The sequence below is a fragment of the Echinops telfairi genome, unplaced genomic scaffold, assembly GCF_000313985.2.
Source record: "Echinops telfairi isolate 266 unplaced genomic scaffold, ASM31398v2 ScPeMD7_5;HRSCAF=22, whole genome shotgun sequence".
NCBI classification, from domain to species: domain Eukaryota; kingdom Metazoa; phylum Chordata; class Mammalia; order Afrosoricida; family Tenrecidae; genus Echinops; species Echinops telfairi.
This window is the reverse complement of record NW_022103901.1, coordinates 29,053,190-29,069,509: the sequence shown is the minus strand read 5'-3', so window position 1 is coordinate 29,069,509 and position 16,320 is coordinate 29,053,190. Positions and strand designations below refer to the sequence as shown.

The 16,320-nt window shown below is 55.5% G+C and overlaps 1 protein-coding gene across 3 annotated transcripts in view; it reads right to left on the bottom strand.

Moving 5' to 3' along the window:
* Window positions 1-16,313, bottom strand: part of RAB11FIP3 (RAB11 family interacting protein 3) — a 36,097-nt gene extending 19,784 nt beyond the window's left edge. For 2 of the 3 annotated variants that reach the window (XM_045283669.1, XM_030889000.2), the window contains exons 1-2: window positions 14,775-16,313; window positions 1,147-1,240 (exon numbers count right to left, since the gene is read on the bottom strand). In XM_045283669.1, coding sequence (XP_045139604.1) covers window positions 1,147-1,240; window positions 14,775-15,938 — 1,258 coding nt within the window. In that variant the 5' untranslated portion in view covers window positions 15,939-16,313. The remainder of the gene's footprint in view (window positions 1-1,146; window positions 1,241-14,774) is intronic. The other variant, XM_045283681.1, reaches the window with a different exon arrangement.
* Window positions 16,314-16,320: the final 7 nt, after the last annotated feature.

Here is a 16,320-nt window from a genome sequence, read left to right as displayed (position 1 = left end):
AGGCACGACTGTGGTGGCTGCAGAAGCATGGCCAGCTGAGCTACTCCTGCCTGCTCTGTCTCATCTTCTGTGACTGCACCTCACTCTCAGTGAGGGACGTCTTGTGATGAACAGGTAGGTTTGAGGTCATGGGGACCTGCCCCCTCACGCTCGGGGTCTAGGGCACGAGCATGTCCCAGAGGGTACGCATGCACCGAGACCCTCATGTGTCCTATGATGGCTCCAATGGCACGCTGCCCCCAGGAGCAAGAGAGCAGGTACTGGCAGTGTTTGGCCAACAGAGCCCCAGCCAGAACATGACCAGAGGGCAGCTGGATGGTGACCTCGGTCCCACACTCAGAAGTCCTGTCCCAGTGCCCACCCTGTAGGGAGAGCTAACCCTGCCCACTGCCAGGTACCTTCCCCAAACGATGAAAAAGCCTGGGGTACACACGGCACCGAGTGACAGCAGCAGCCGCACCTGTCACACCTGGAACACTCAGCGATGCACACCGGTGGCTCTCTTCACCGGCATCCGGGAGAGGCAGTGCTCAGCCAGACATAGCACCCAAACTGCCGGCCACCCGGCAGGGCAGGTGGCAAGTTCCTGGCAGCCAGCCTTGGTGACCCATTTCAGATGCATCTCACACACGTGTCACACACACACATACACACACTCCACACACAGACACATATACCACACGCTGTCCACACATACACAGCACTCCACACACCTCACACATGCACATGACACACACCCCCACACACAAACCCTACAAACATATAGACACATACTTCAGTTAGATAAGACACACTCGCCACACACACAGACATACATACCACATGTACCATGCACGCTCTCCATCTCCCCTCATGCACACATTCACATCACACATGCACACGCACACGCATTACACGCACCATGACAAAAGGGCACATGGACAGATGGCAGAGACTGTAACAGAATGGGTGTGTTCACTGCACACCAATCCTTTCACAATCCTTTCAACCGTGTGTGTGTGTGGGGGATTAAGATTTCTCACAAGAAAAGCGTTGCCAAGAGGGCACTCGCTAGCTGGCATCTTGGGTGAGTCGGGTCCCTTCTGACGGGAGCAGCTGAGGAGCGGACACAGAGGGGAGACATCTGGGAGGTTGGGGGATACTGACCTCCATCCCTGATGGCCGCAATGCCCCTGAAGAAATCCTCAAAGCTGATCACCCCGAGCCCGCCGGGGTCCAGAAACCTCGTGAGGTCCTTCACCTGAAATTGACAATGAGTGTCACTCAGGGCCTTCCTGAACCCGAGTGCGCATACACTGGACCCCACACCACACACTCAACCCCATGCCATGCACTGGACCCCACGCCACGCACTGACCCCTATGTCACACACTCAACTGTCAGAGTGCAGAGATGGCTGCCCTGGAGCAGAGGTCTGGGCGTCGGGGGCTGGTGATCAAATCACAGACACAAGGCCTCTAGAGTGGGAAGCTCAGGGTTGTTACAGCTGAGGTGCCACCCATCGGGGGGCCAGATATTTACACTCAAACATGAGCCCACACGGGCCTCCACCAGCAGTGGGGGGCCCTGTGGGGAGATGGCTTAGGCAAATGGACCCCTGGGAGCAGCATAGTAAGTCAACGTGGTCATTCATACGTGTGTTACATGTTGCAATTCTTCTAAAAGATATGCTATATTTCCAAATACACCCTGGATTCCTCAAAACTGAAAACTGTGGTACGTTCTAAGAACTTTATCATCTAAGTGAAGAGACGGCACACACGCACCCAGGTAAACAGGAACGACCCCAAAGACACACACAACTACAAAAGTACCCTTCAGATGCATTTCGGCAATCAGTTTGGGCGGTCACTCAGGCAAGGTCTGCTGAGGCCGGTGTGCGGGTACTGTGGTAGGGACTGAGCTAACCCATCATCCCATGTGTGATGGGAACTGGGATTCCTTCCATGCGTGGTTAGAAAGGAGGTGGAAGGTGGGCACCCAGTAATCCTGAACTTTAGTTCCGAGCATCGCTGGAAGCACACATCATCAAAACAGAGCTTTCCTGGCTCTGCAGGGGATGCAGCCCAGGGACAGTGAGCACCCCTGCTCCCCCGAGAGTAAGCAGGACCCATAGAGGCGAGTAGCTTGGGGCACCCTGTCCATCAAAGTTGATTGACCCTGGTTATGTCAGACATGAAGAAGCTACCATAGGTCAAAAGTGAGACTGTGCAACCCCTGGCAGGTATGAGGGTGACACACATGAGGTTGTTGTGATGGGCACAGGGGATGCGATGACGGGCATGGGGTGTGATGATGGGCATGGATGTGATGATGGGCATGGAGTGTGATGATGGGTGGGATGAGTGGTGCGGAGTTAGTTGTACACTTGGCAACAATGGTTATCATGGCTGCTTCGTCCTCGGTTTTACCATGACCAAGTGATAAAGCCCTGCAGTGCACTGGACTCCATCACACACACTTACACCTGTGAGGGCAGAACCCTGCTGACTCCACAGACAGGAAAAGAAAGTGGTGCCCAGCTCAGACAGGTGAGAGGGAGGAGTGCCAGGCTCAGAAAATGAGAAGAGTACACGGTCAGACAATATCAGATGGAGGCGGGTTTGCGTCTCAGACAGTGTGAGATAGTGGAGTACATGGCTCAGACAGCATGACAGAGAGGGGGTACAGGCTCAGACAGCATGGCTGAGAAGGGGTACAGGCTCAGACAGCATGGCAGAGGGGGGGTACAGGCTCAGACAGCATGGCAGAGAGGGGGTACAGGCTCAGACAGCATGGCAGAGAGGAGGTGCAGGCTCAGCCAGCATGGCAGAGAGGGGGTACAGGCTCAGACAGCGTGGCAGAGAGGGGATACAGGCTCAGGCAGCGTGGCAGAGAGGGGATACAGGCTCAGACAGCGTGGCAGAGAGGGGGTACAGGCTCAGACAGCGTGGCAGAGAGGGGGTACAGGCTCAGACAGCGTGGCAGAGGGGGTACAGGCTCAGACAGCATGGCAGGGAGGGGGTACAGGCTCATTCAGCATGGCAGAGAGGGGGTACAGGCTCAGCCAGCATGACAAAAACTCTGTCTTCACCACACGACAGCATCCCTGAGGAGAGTGATTTGGTAACAGAACATTTTCAAATACTTTAATATCTCTTTGCCTGTTCTCTTACAATTGCATTTCCAGGACCTTTCCCTAAGAAAAGAGTATTCATAAACCCCTCAGGAACAGAAATAGGAGTATCAATATCAGGAAGGTAGGGGGAAGGTGGGGGGGGAGGGAGGGAAGAAACCATGGGGGAAGGGAGACAGCGCTTGGTATATGAAATTAATAATTAATAATTTATCAAGGGGTCACAAGAGGGGGGAGGGTAGAAAGAGGACCTGATACCAAGGGCTCAAATAGAATATGTGTTCAGAAAATAATGATGGCAACATTTGTACAAATATGCTTGATACAATTGATGTATGGATTGTTACAAGAGCTGTAAGAGCCCTCAGTAAAATCATCTATTTAAAAAGAAAGCAAGAGTATTCATGAAGTTTCAGCTACAGGAAAGTTTACAGTAGGAGAAATATTCGATACTCAAAACTGTGGTTAAGTTCTAGTGTACCCCCTTAAAGGACGTGGCCATCCAAAGCACGTTGAGGACCCCCTGCTGCTGGGCTGCAGGTGACGCACTGTTCCCAGGCTTTACTGCTGTCCAGTCGGATGCAACATCACCGTGAAGCTGGCCGACCCACAGAGCTGGACCCGTGTAAAGGGCATGTCTATTAATTTGTTTGGGGAATATTGTTGCTTTAGACCAGTGGTTCTCAACCTTCCTAATGCCGCGACCCTTTCATACAGTTCCTCATGTTGTGGTGACCCCCCCAACCATAAAATTACTTTCCTTGCTAGACCACTGGTTCTCAACCTTCCTAATGCCGCGACCCTTTCATACAGTTCCTCATGTTGTGGTGACCCCCCCAACCATAAAATTACTTTCCTTGCTACTTCATAACTGTCATTTTGCTACTGTTATGAGTCGGGACGGCCTCTGTGAAAGGGTCATTCGACCCCCAAAGGGGTCGCAACTCACAGGTTGAGAACCACTGCTTTAGACATAGACCCAGGAGCCCCTCAGGGGAAGGGGCGGGCACTGTCTACACTCTCAGGTCCCCACCACATGCTGAGACCTGAGAGTAGCTGTGTTTGTGGTATGTACTCTTTCTGGGGCCTGGCCAAGCTGGTGCCTTGCTCACAGCCAGCAGCACCCAGCGGGCACTCAGGGAGCCTTTGTGGCCATCTAGTGGCAGTCGGCTAGGGATTCCAGCCTCAAAGCCGTCGCCAGGACCTCTCACAATACTGGTGCGGCCACAGCAGCAGCAGCTGGTGACACCAGCCACAGGTCAGCGCCTGAGGGGTCAATACCGCAAGGCCCAGGGCAGCTCAGCACCTGAGGGGCCTTAAAGGTCAGCCAGCAGAGAGGACCCCATCTAGCTGCCTCCTGCCACCGTGCATGTACAGATGGAGGCCTGCGCCGGGTGACCTCCTCCAACTTCATGGTGACCGCCCAGGGCTGACACCTAGAAGGCTGAGTTTACACATCACCACCACACCAGCCTTTTGAGGGGCTCCAACACCGCCCCCACCACTTCACTGCAATGGCCACAGACCTCCAAGCCAGTGCTCATAATTGAGGGGCTTATTGCAGGACTGGCAGATTACAGCTCAAGATTAGGAGCAGCTCAGGACACAGACCTTGGGTCAGCACAGCGTCCCTCTGGTCCCCTACTGATAAGAGCCCAGAGGCATCTCACTGCACCGACCAGCCTCCTTGCTCAGAGGGTCAGCACACACAGCCGGGGCATGCAACGCCTACTTGGGTCACTCTCACCACCTTCCAATCTTCCACCCCCTGCTCTCATGCTTCCAGTTCTCTCCCTCCCCCTCCCACCCCCAGACACCCCCACCCCACCTCCAGTTGCTTGGAAACGAGATTCATCCCCTATACTTTGGACATGCCATCAGGAGGACATCGTGTATGGTAAAATCGAGGCAGTGAAAGGACCCTCAGTACGATGAACGATGAATGGACGCAGCATCGAGACGCACCGTGACGGTGGGGAGGCTGCACTCTGTTGCTCAGAGTGGCCGTGAGTTAAAACGAGCTCGACGGCCTGAATGACTTCCCCCTCCTCCTCCAAGGGTGCAACTTGTCTGTTCTTTAACAAGCTGTCCAATCCCCGGGTGGCACAGCTTCTTGTGCGCATGGACTGTGTGGTGGCAGCCATAAGACCATGGGGAGATGAGCACACATGCCGAGCTCCTGCCCCCCATGCCCCACCACCACAGCCAGGGATGGCTTTCCCAGTAAAAGGTTTCTCGTTTCCAGCAGGGAAAGATGACAAAGCTTGGCTTTTCGTGAACTTTCAGGAGGGTCAGCAAACCAAGATGTCCGAGGCTACAAGGAAATAAACTCAATTTGCAAGGGAAAAAGAGGTGGGCTGAGAGTTGGGGTATCTCAGGAGGGGGACCTCCAGAAAGGGATGACCTCCTGCTTCCTTGGCACTACAAGGACCCCCAGTGGAAGCCCACTACAAGGACCCCCAGTGGAGGCCCACTATAAGGACTCCCAGAGGTGGCGGTGCCCAGAGTGCCCTGGAAGCCAGAGTGAGTCCAGACACAGACATGATGTGGTGGGTCACATTTCTGGCTTGGGCAACTCATGGAGGGTTCCCCAACCACCCCCAGTGCACTGTGAGCCACAAAACTGCCATCCTCTCCATGGTTCCTGGGCGCCTGGGTCCAGGAAGGCTCCACCACGGCTTGTGGCAAGGGGGAAATAGGCAGCAGGTGGCCAGCTCCCAAGGAGCCCCATGTGTCTCCAGAATGAAAGACCGGCGAGCACCTTCTCACCCCATGCTGCTCCTTCCACAGGCACCCTCACCTGAGCCAGGCGGCGGGCAGGTCCAAGCTGGAAACGCTCTGTCTGGTCACAAGGGATACTGGTGCCCAGGCCTGACCACAAAACACTCTTGTTTGCAAGGACCTAAGGCGGCCATCAGGTGTTCAGCAAGGCCAAGCTCATACCTGTCACCATCTGACTTTGGAGCGCCCACCACTACCTCTCCCCCTTGGCAGCCAGCACCATGGGAAGGTGGGCAACCACCCAACCACGGGCATTTCTGGCTCAGATGTGACCCCCAGGACAGTGTACACACACACACACACACACACACACACACACCCCGCCTCATGTTCACTTATGCTCCTATTTAAGGGCACCCATGACTTCAAAGCAATCATGCAACATGGCCTTCCTATAGCTGTCCACCAGGGTCAGCCCCCTGGAGTGGACGTGTTCTTTCCACCGCTGCCTCCTGGTCCCCACTTCTCCCCTCTCTTTCAAGCTGAGTGGTCCCTTGAAAAGCTAACCCCCACCCCTCACCCTTCTCAGTGAACTCTCCACTTCTCCCAACAACTTGGCCACGAGACCCCATCCCTCCCAGCCTGCTCTCACTCGGCTTCAGAGTGTTGGCCCAGAAGTGATGTTCCCAGGGAAGCGTTCTGAACCAGGCCTGGTTCGCTGTCACGCCACCTCAGGACATTATAATTCTGGAAGCTTCCAGGAGGCAGCTAGACTGTCAGTACCGTGGGAAGGATGCACCCCCAAAATGTGTGCTGCTAATACGAACCTCGGACCCTGTGGCGCTGACTCCAGTGGGGAGGGCAGAATACGTGGCAGTGGCAGATGCTTAGAGGAGCCCACAGCACTGACACATCTGCCCTGCTCACCAGCCCCAGCCCTGTGCCAGCACCGCACACGCAGCACCACGTGCTCCTGATGACCGACGCACCCCCCAGGATCCACACCAGGCGCCCAGCCTGGCACCAGCACTGCAGGACCAGGAAGGCATTCCCGCCAGCCACTCCAGGACCAGGTTCGCTGTGCCAGCCAACACGAAGCCTCTCCTGGTGCCGATGGCATGTTCACCGGGTAGGTGACCATGATGTGTGTCTCCTCAGGGATAGGGTGGCATTGTTCCTGAGAGAAGAAAAGGGGCGGGCAAGGGCACGTCATCGCCACAGTGGAATGTCCCACAGGCCAAGGAGCCCTCGCTGCATGGGCTCTGTGGAAGCACTGATGTCCTCCCACACTGCAGGCTCGCAGTGTGGGCCACACCTGGGCCCGGAGGAACCTCAGAGGTGCAGTGACGGCTGGCCTGGTGGCGCCAACCATCCCTGTTTGACTGGTCTCGCATGCAGCCAGGCTGCTGGGCACAGTCCCCACCAGTTCTGATAGGAGCTGTTGCCTCAGAGTCTGGGAGGGGAGGAAGAGGCTGCACTGTGAGATTCAGGGCACGAGTCTGTCCCCAGCCTCCTGACAGCCCACTGGGAGGAGCAGCTCAGAGTACAGACCCTGCTCAGCTACAAGGGGGGACCTGCAGGACAGGTCCCAGACCAGGTGCCTGTCAGTCACTGCACGAGGCTTGCCGAGTCCACTCCCAGCGGCTAACAGCAGCCTGACCTGGGACCCACCGTGAGGACGCCGGCACCACTGGGGCTGGCTGGGTGGAGAGGACACCAGCTGCTCCGGGGAAGACCTGGGTCTGCTGTGGTGGGCGTCCACCGATGGCAGTTGGTTTGGTTTTGGGGGTTGCCATGGAAGGAACCCTGGTGGTGCAGTGGGGGAGGGCTGGGCTGCTGACCAAAAGGGGGGCATGCATAGAAGATGAGGCTGCCTACTTTACAGACCCCCACCCACCTCGGGAGGTCGCCCGGAGCTGGGAACCGCCTCAGTGCGGTGGGTGTGGTTTTGGTATGCCACATGTTTTTCAAATTGTGACCCCCGTGCAGTCGGCCCTCTTCCTTTGAGGCTCAGGATGCCCCTGAGTCAAGCTTTCAGGAACCCTCAGAAACTGACATGCCAGACTCAAAATGAGAAGGAACAGGTGTAGACAACCACTGGAACAGGGAATGTTAACAATGTGAACCTAGGAAAATGGGCAGCCATCATAAATGACACAGAATTCAAGAAGGCTCCTGTCCCAGGCATTAGGGAGCTAGCTGCTACTGGCCATTCTGAATCAGAAAACCAAATGGCCGGCCTACAACGCTGGTCAAGACACCCTGAGGAGGACTGAGCCACATTCACCGTCCAAACTCACACACTTCAAGATCTCTCCTGATGTCTCACACTGCCAGAGACAGGATAACAGTCCTGCGTCTACAAGGAAGACCAAGGAATACAGCCCTTGTTCACAAGTATGCACCAAGCATGGTGGCAATTCTGCACAAGTAAAACTTTGCTGAAGATCGTGTTAAAATGGCTACATCTGTTTTTCAACAGGGTACTGCCAAAAACTCAAGCTGGATTAGGAAGGATACGATTGCTGATGTCAAATGGATCTTGGCTCAAAGCAGAGATGTCTGTGTTTTACTGACATGCAAAGGCATTCGACTGTGTGGGTCATAACAAATTACGGGCTCACATAGCAAAGGATGGGAATCGCAGAACACTTCATCGTGCCTGCGCAGAACCTGCCGCCAGACCGAGAGGCAGCCAAGCCAACAGGATAGGCGGTGAGTGCGCGGTTTAAAATCAGGGAAGGTGGCTGTCTGTTGTACCCTCTGGCCACATGTGCTCAGTTTGTGCACGGAGCGGAGAGCCTTGAGAGAAGCCTGAATCTCGAGACTGTCGAAAGGCTCACACACGGCCTGCGAGGTGCAGGTGGCTCTGCCTTGCCTGCTGGAAAGGCAGAGGACTTGAAGCACCTGCTGCAGAGAGAAAACAAGGGCCCTCCCTCACCCTTGCACCAGGAGATAGCATCAGGGCAAATGGAGACAGGAAGGCAGTTGCCAAGAATCTCCCTTTACTTGGGTCCCGCCCACAGAAGCAGCAGTGGAGAAGTGAAAGGGTGCGCTGCGCTGGAAAAACCCGAGGCCTCAGACCTCTTTAACGGGTTCAAGAGCAAGGACTCAAGTGCACCCCACCTGGCATGGTGTTTCCTTTTAAAAATGTTACCTTATAAGAGGTAACATGCTGACATCCTTCATGGTGGTTTTTTAATGGGGAAGACTCTTAATAAAAAGTTTGGTCTTACCTCACATTCCCGACCTACCCAGGTCTCACATCCTGCACAGCATCCCCTACAGCCATCTGTATTAGCTTCCTAGTTATTCTTCCGGGTTGTTTTTATGTGAATCAAGTACAAATGCATATTTCACTTTATTATGCAAAAGAGAAAAAGCATACCATCTGTTCTCTTTTTTAAAAAATTATCAAAAATAAATAAATAAATAAATAAAAATTAAAAATTATCCCAAAAAAAAATTATCTTGCTATTGAGAGTGTACACAAGAAAACATACATCAATTCAATTATTCCTATATGTACACATCACTCTCACTGGAATTTTCTGGAATTCTGGTGTTGGGGAGAATTTGGCATTTTGTTTGGCATTTTCTCCCTTTTAATCAAGATTCTTCTCAAGAACCTTGTGATCGATCGATTCAGTAACTGGCAGGGGACTTTCAACCAGCTCACATGCGTACAACAGCTGGGCAATGAATGAGGCAGACTGAAGAACTGATGCCTTTGAATTAGGGTGAGGGCAAAACCAGACTGTGCCATGGAGCACCAGGGGAACAAGCAAATATGTCTTAGAATATGTGTGTCCTGAACGCTCCTCAGAAGCCGGGGTGGCAAGACTGCCTCCTGTACTTTGGGCAGGTTACCGAGTAGAACCAATCCCTGCTGGAGGACATCATGCTTGGCAAAGTCGAGGGTCAGTGAAAGAGGTAGACCCTCAAGGTGAGGGGCTGATGGCAGCGATGGTGAGGAGGGTGCCGGAGCAGTGTTCTGTTCTGTCGTGCATCAGAATCAACGTGGCAGCACAGACCACCAATAATGACAAACAGTGCCCGCAGGGAGAACAAACGGTCTTCCTCAATAACTCAGAGACTGGAGACAAAAAGGGCAGCATTTGCCTAACAAACACAGTTCTGATGGTCAGAGGGAGCCGTAGAAGGACAAAAGGGCATGGGATGGAGAGGAAGGGCTGTTTCTCTGACAGGAGCACTTTCATCATCACGGGGAAAGCATGGGAGAGTCCCTGGAGGAAAAACTAATTTGCTCTGTAAACTTTCCCCCAAACTGCAAGTAACAGGAACAACAACAACAGAATTACTGCACAAAGGGCCCAAAACATCCATGGCTCAAAAATAGGTAAGACATGGAGAGCCTTGTGCAGACACTGTGGTCACACGTGATGTACAACTCACAATACTGACATGCTGGTCCTGCCTCGTGCCTTACTCGCCGCCCGTCCCACGTCCCTGCGGAGGAGGTGCTGTGTCATCCAAGGCCTGGGCAGAGACCTGAGGATGGAGGGCCCGACCGCGGGACAGGCTCTGGGTCAGCTCCAACTGTGACAACCACGAGCACCTCACAGAACCGTGCCAGAGTCACGCCAATAGGCACAAGGCAAGTATGAAACATCCAGAAGAAAACTGAAGCTGCACCTGCACCTTTTTCCCTCCCCAACCATAAAACGGAATCCATTTGTCCTGCTCGGTCTCAAGAACGTTGGAGACAACAGGGCATTTCTATTCACTAGAAACTTCTTAAAAGGTATTGAAATTAGAGACTGATGAAAACATGAGCTCTCTGGGAGCCAAGCTTCCAGGGATACAGGTATTTTCTACCATGCGATTGATTTTCCAAATACTAGTAAAAATGAATAATCCTGCTAATTCAATAGTCTATGCAGTTCTCCTGTTTCCTGGAAATCCTGGGTTTCTGCAGGTGCTGAAAGGAGTGACTTAAGCAGCCTCGCATCCTGGCCCTTGGGGAAGATAGCCTGAGGTTTTCCTCTAAGTCCTGAGGAATGACCACCCAGAGCAGAGGGTTTATCGCTTTGTCCAGCCGAAGGGACATTCCTAGAGTAAGCTGTCAGCAACCTGTGGTTTGATCTTTGTTGTTTGGACTGGTGACAGCCTTGCAAGGGTTGGTCAATAGGCTATGCAAATGAGGCATCTGTGTCTACCAGAAGGGGGATTGGTCATTGCTTGTCCCTGGTGGGTAGACCATGCTTTGCGAATGACAAGGAGTCTGTATACAAGTGGCCAACCTCCTAGAGCTTTTTGGGCAGGGAGAGGGTCCCTGCTACAGTCAGTAGGGACAGACAGCACAGCAGGGCTGAGATGAGGAGCACCCCCTCCCCACACCCCCCTGCACTGGTAACCCCTGCTGACTCTGACCCCAGATTAATACAAACTAGCCCTGGTGGACAGGTGGCTACACACTGGGCTGCTAACCAAGATAGTTCAAAACCAGGCCTATCTGCATGAGAAAAAACCCACAGGGGCAGTTCCACTCTGTCCTGTGTGTGTATTGTGGGGAGGGGGGTATCACGATTACGTGAAACTGACTACATGGCAGTGAATTTGTGTTTGTGTGTTTTAAGTATGCTGTGAGCTGTGTGACACCCCCACCACCCCACAGTGGATTACAAAGCAGAGGGTGTCCCAGGGATGGAAAGCAGTGTGGGAGCAGGCAGAGAGGTTGGCATGTAAGTCTATCTGACCATGAGGACCCGTGCAGGGTCATCATCACTCACGTGTTTCACAGCCCCTCCAATTTAGATGGGTTCTGGCTGCCCTCCTCCCAACAGCTTACCCCTCAGTATGGGAGGGGCTCTGGGAAGAGGGTGGGGAAGGGCACTCCGCAGCGCCCCGGCATTGTGTAAACGGAGGCAAAGCCCAATTAAGTCAGACAAAAACAGGTAGGTATTCCTCCTTCCTTTTCATTTCTAAAGATTAGAGTTACATTTTACTAGATAAACTTGAACTATGTGCACATTGTACAGGTATTGCTTTTCAAAATATTTAGAATACAATCAGCAACGTGATAGAAAATTTGGCAACTATCCTAAATAAAGCCAGCCCCATTCTCATTATCCTCCAAACGCACGTCCCTACCGCACAGACTAGCCTATGTTCCCACAGACCTGGAGTACACACATACCTCACCCACACGTCCAACCTCCAACACTCCCCTCCTGCGTGTACACACATGTATGTAAATCCCCATTCCCATACACGATCCCCCAATACACACACATCACTGCACACCCACTCCCACGTACACGTCCCCTCTTGCTTTTTCAGACACATACACTGACACACACACTCCATTTCAAGGGCAGAACAGAGACAGGAAAGGACTCAGAATTCCCATCCTGGGGTCCCTTCTGATGCCCAGGCAGCGAGCAGGGCAGCCTCGGTGAGCACTGAGGGCAGACCGTTTCAGCCAAGGTGACGGGGACACTCCAGAGGTGCCTCATTGTGCAGGCTTCTCCAAAGAGTGTCCAGTGGCTATTAAAGTGCCAATGCCTCTGTGACTGTCGCAATGGAGTGTGGAGGTGATCCCGAGACTCATGCCCCATTCCTTTGGAAAATACAAAGAAACACAATAAAAAGAAGCCGCCCCCCTGCCAGCACTCTCAGGGCTGCACCTGCACGGTGACTATGAGGCCGCAGGCCTATCAGGATGAAGGGCCACGTCACGTCACAGGGATCTCCAGAAAGGGTCAAGGACTGACACACAGCCTTCCCCACTGCACACCAGACGCTGGACACCTACAGCCGTGCCCCTGCTCCGGTCCCCTGCAAGCCTCGCTGCGTTACAGGATACCACACCAACCTGCCCCAGCTGATGTAATGAAACCCAGACACCAGGACACGGCTGGAGGAGCAGGGACACAAAAGCCACCCGCACGGTGAATGGGAGCAGCTTCTATTACAAATTCAGATAGCCCACTTACATAATTTAGACTGCCATCCCCACTAACAGGCGGCACAGAGGTTGCTGAAATGGCACCTCTCAAAATGTGACAGTAATCAAGATAATGTGGTTCTCATGTGGGACAGTAATGTGAGTGGCCTGAGAGCCTCCTGCACTCAGGATTTTGAAATCCCCAGGTGGGAAGGACACAAACTATCAGGTCTTTCTTGCTGATCTGGCTGAACGGTTTCTGGGGCTGTAGAACAACTATGACTGTTTAGAAAAGAACCTTGTCTCTAGAGGGGCACACAGAAATATGTATGGTGGAGTTGACCTACGGGCCCTTCCTAAACAACCCAGGAATGGGGCCAGCGACTGACGGGTGAGCCCTGCCTGCTGACGGTGGCCACGGGACTTGACGACACTGTTTTCTCTGCATCTCCGTCTGTGAGAACCTCACTGTGAGGGCAGTCCATCCCTCCCTCTGACACTAGACCAGGGAAGTCCAGGCCTGCAGCCCCACATAGAGCCTCCATAGCCATGCACACCATCTGCCTCCCAGCCCCCTGGAGCACCTGCTCCCAGCCAGGGCTGCCCTGCACCACCAGTAAGCAGTTCCAACGGGCAGAGTTCTGCATCCAGGCACTACATATTTCCCAACACCCAGTCATCCCTCCAGAGCTGTCCAGCCTGGCCTCTAAACTCCAAATCCCACCAGGAGCCAAGAGGAAAAGGTCTGTCCGTGTCTGCCGAGATCTCACCAGGGCAGGACGTGCGCCCCCCCAAGAGTCACCCCAAGTCATCCCACTAGACCCATGAGGTAAGTGGCAACAGGGGTGTTTCTCAGACAAAGGTAGTTAGACACAGGACACAGGACAAGCTCTGCAGGGGAATCTTCAAGCCAGTGAGTGAGTGTCAGAAGCAGAGCCTGTTAAGAGGGCCAAGAGCCAAGAGGTCCAGACCTCGGACCTGCTCCAAGGTTGCTGGGAGCCTTCCTGGGCTCCCATCTCTCTCTAGAGTGGAAACCACAGCTGCCTGCCTGCTGATCTGAGCATCCTCAGGGGCCCAGGGACCCTGGGACGGAACGCTATGTAGGCCGAGGCAGGCCTGGGGGAGGACATGTGGTGTTCCTGCGGTGCAGTGCAGCAAGGATGAGGACGTACTCTGGGAGAGAGCCGGCCAGCACAGGAGCAGTGGCTAGGCCTCCATGGAGCTCCAGAGTAGAGACTGGAAGGGAGTGGAGCTCACCCCATGGCGGCCTGGCACGAGCGGCCCCTCCAGCTCGCCGAGGTGACAGCCCGCCTACCCAGGATGCTCAGGGTTCTCCAGGACAGCGATGAGCAGGGGTAACCCACCACTTTTCTTATAGATGATCCTGGCTCGAGCAATGAGCTTGAACACCCCCTGAGCAAGTAAGTGTCTGTGCTTCGGGAAGGGGCAGGTTGGCTCTCCCAAACTCCCATCCTCACCCCACCCAAGTTACACACGGAAGGAGTCTGGTGACCCGGGAGCTGCCACTGAGTTACTAGCAGAACACCTGGTCCTGCTGTGTCCCCACCCACTTTCACCAAGAGAAAGACTGGCAGGTGGGTGGGAAGGCCTCCAGCGCCAGACTCACCTGGCCAGCCTCAGCCCCAGGGTCTCCTGCGGGCCCATTCACTGAAAGCTGCCCTCTGTCCACACCGCTGTCCACTCCCCTCCCTCCAAAGCCCCATTCACCCTCCTCCAACCCCTCTCCTCTGTCCACCCCCCTGTCCGTTCTCCACCATCCACACCACCGTCCATCCCCCTCTGTCCAGATGCTCGCCCTTTCTCCCACCCAGGGCCCAGCACAACCCAATACCGGTGCTCAAATTCAGGGAGTACTAGGTCTGCAGCCCAGCTGGGGGCTGGAGGACCGTTCACTCTGGCTGCCCTCGGGAGACAGCACGCCCAGCAGACAGTTTCATGGTGGTCAGGAGGACACAGGCCCCAACATGGAGCTTCATCTGGAGAAAAGCAAGGGCAGGGGGTCCCTACCTGCTCAGCCCCGTAGGCTGTGGCAAACTGCACGAAGTCTTCAGTGTGCACCAGCCCGTCCCCGTCCCCGTCCAGGGCCTCGAACACGGCACGCAGGCGGATCCCGTCCTCAGAGAACCCCGGCGTCCGCTCACCCAGGGCACTGACTGGCTGGCCAGGTGGCTCCGAGGCCCATGGCAGGCATGGGCCCAACTCAGGTGGAGCCAGGCTGTCATCCAGGTCATGGAGGTCACCATCGGGCTCCGGCTCCTGCCATGGGTCCCTCAGGTCCCAAACGCCGCCCTCAGGCTGGGTTCCAGGCTCCAGTAGCTCACACCCCTGGTCCCCGAGGCCGGCATCAGGCTCCGGCTCAAGCTCAAGGTCCTGCCATGGACCCCTTGGGTCCCAGAGGCTGAGCTCAGGTTCTGGATCAGCACCCTGCCCCATGCCCCTCAGGCCTGGGAAATTGGCTTGGGACTCGGACTCAGTTCCAGGCTCCTGCTGCACGCACCCCAGGCCTGGGAGGCCAGGCTGGGGCTCCCATGGCAGGGGCCCTGGCCCCAAGAGGCCAGCGTCTGACTCAGTCCCAGGCCCCTGCCATGGACTGCTTGGATCCTGGAGGCCGGGGTTGGGCTTGGGGGCAGGGACAGGATTGGAATCTTTCTCAGACTCCTGCCCTGAGCCCCTCGGATCTGGGAGACCAGTGTCAAAGTCGGGCTGCGTCCCAGCCCCTTGCCATGGTCCCCTTGGATCCCAGAGGCCAGCATCGGTCTCAGGCTCCTGCCCCAGGTGCCTCAGGTTCAAGAGGCTGGCATTGAACCCAGGCTGGGTCCCAGGCTCCTGCTGCCCCCACTCTTGGTATGAGAGGCCGCCTGCAGGTGCCATCCCAGGCTGCTGCGGCACGTGACCCGAGCCCGGGAGGTCATCGTTGTGTTCGCCTTCCAGTTCGGGCTCCGAGTCACGCTCCCTTGTGTACGAGAGGCAGGCATGGGGCTCAGACTTGGGCTCGGAATCCGGCGGCGACACCCCCAGGCCCAGGAAGCCTTCGTTAGACTCAGGCTCAGCCTCCAGCCGCAAGCATCCTCTGTCCAGGACCCCGGCATCGAGCTCAGGCTCGGGTTCCTGCAGCGCGTCCCCGGGGCATAGGAGCTGGTGCTCGGGCTGAGGCTCAGGATCCCAGAACATGGCCCCCAGGCCCAGGAGGCCGGCATCAGGCTCCGGGTCAGGTTCAGGTTCCCGCGACTTGCTCCCCAGGTCGAGGAGGCCTGCGTTGGCCTCTGGCTCTTGCCGCGCGCACCCTCGGCCAGTGAGGCTGGCGTTGGGCTCCAGCTCGGGGTCCCACGGCGTGCCCCCCAGACCCAGAAAGCCGGCATCCGGCTCAGGCTCTTGCCGAGCGCATCCTTGGTCCAAGAGGCCGACGTCGGGCTCGGGTTTGGGCTGGGGTTCCCGCAGGGCGCTCCCTGGGCCCGGGAGCTCCTTTGGGGGCTCGGGCTCCGGGTCGGTCTCAGGCTCCCGCGAGGCGCATCCCAGACCCAGGAGGCCAGCGTCGGGCTCGGGCTCGGCCTCC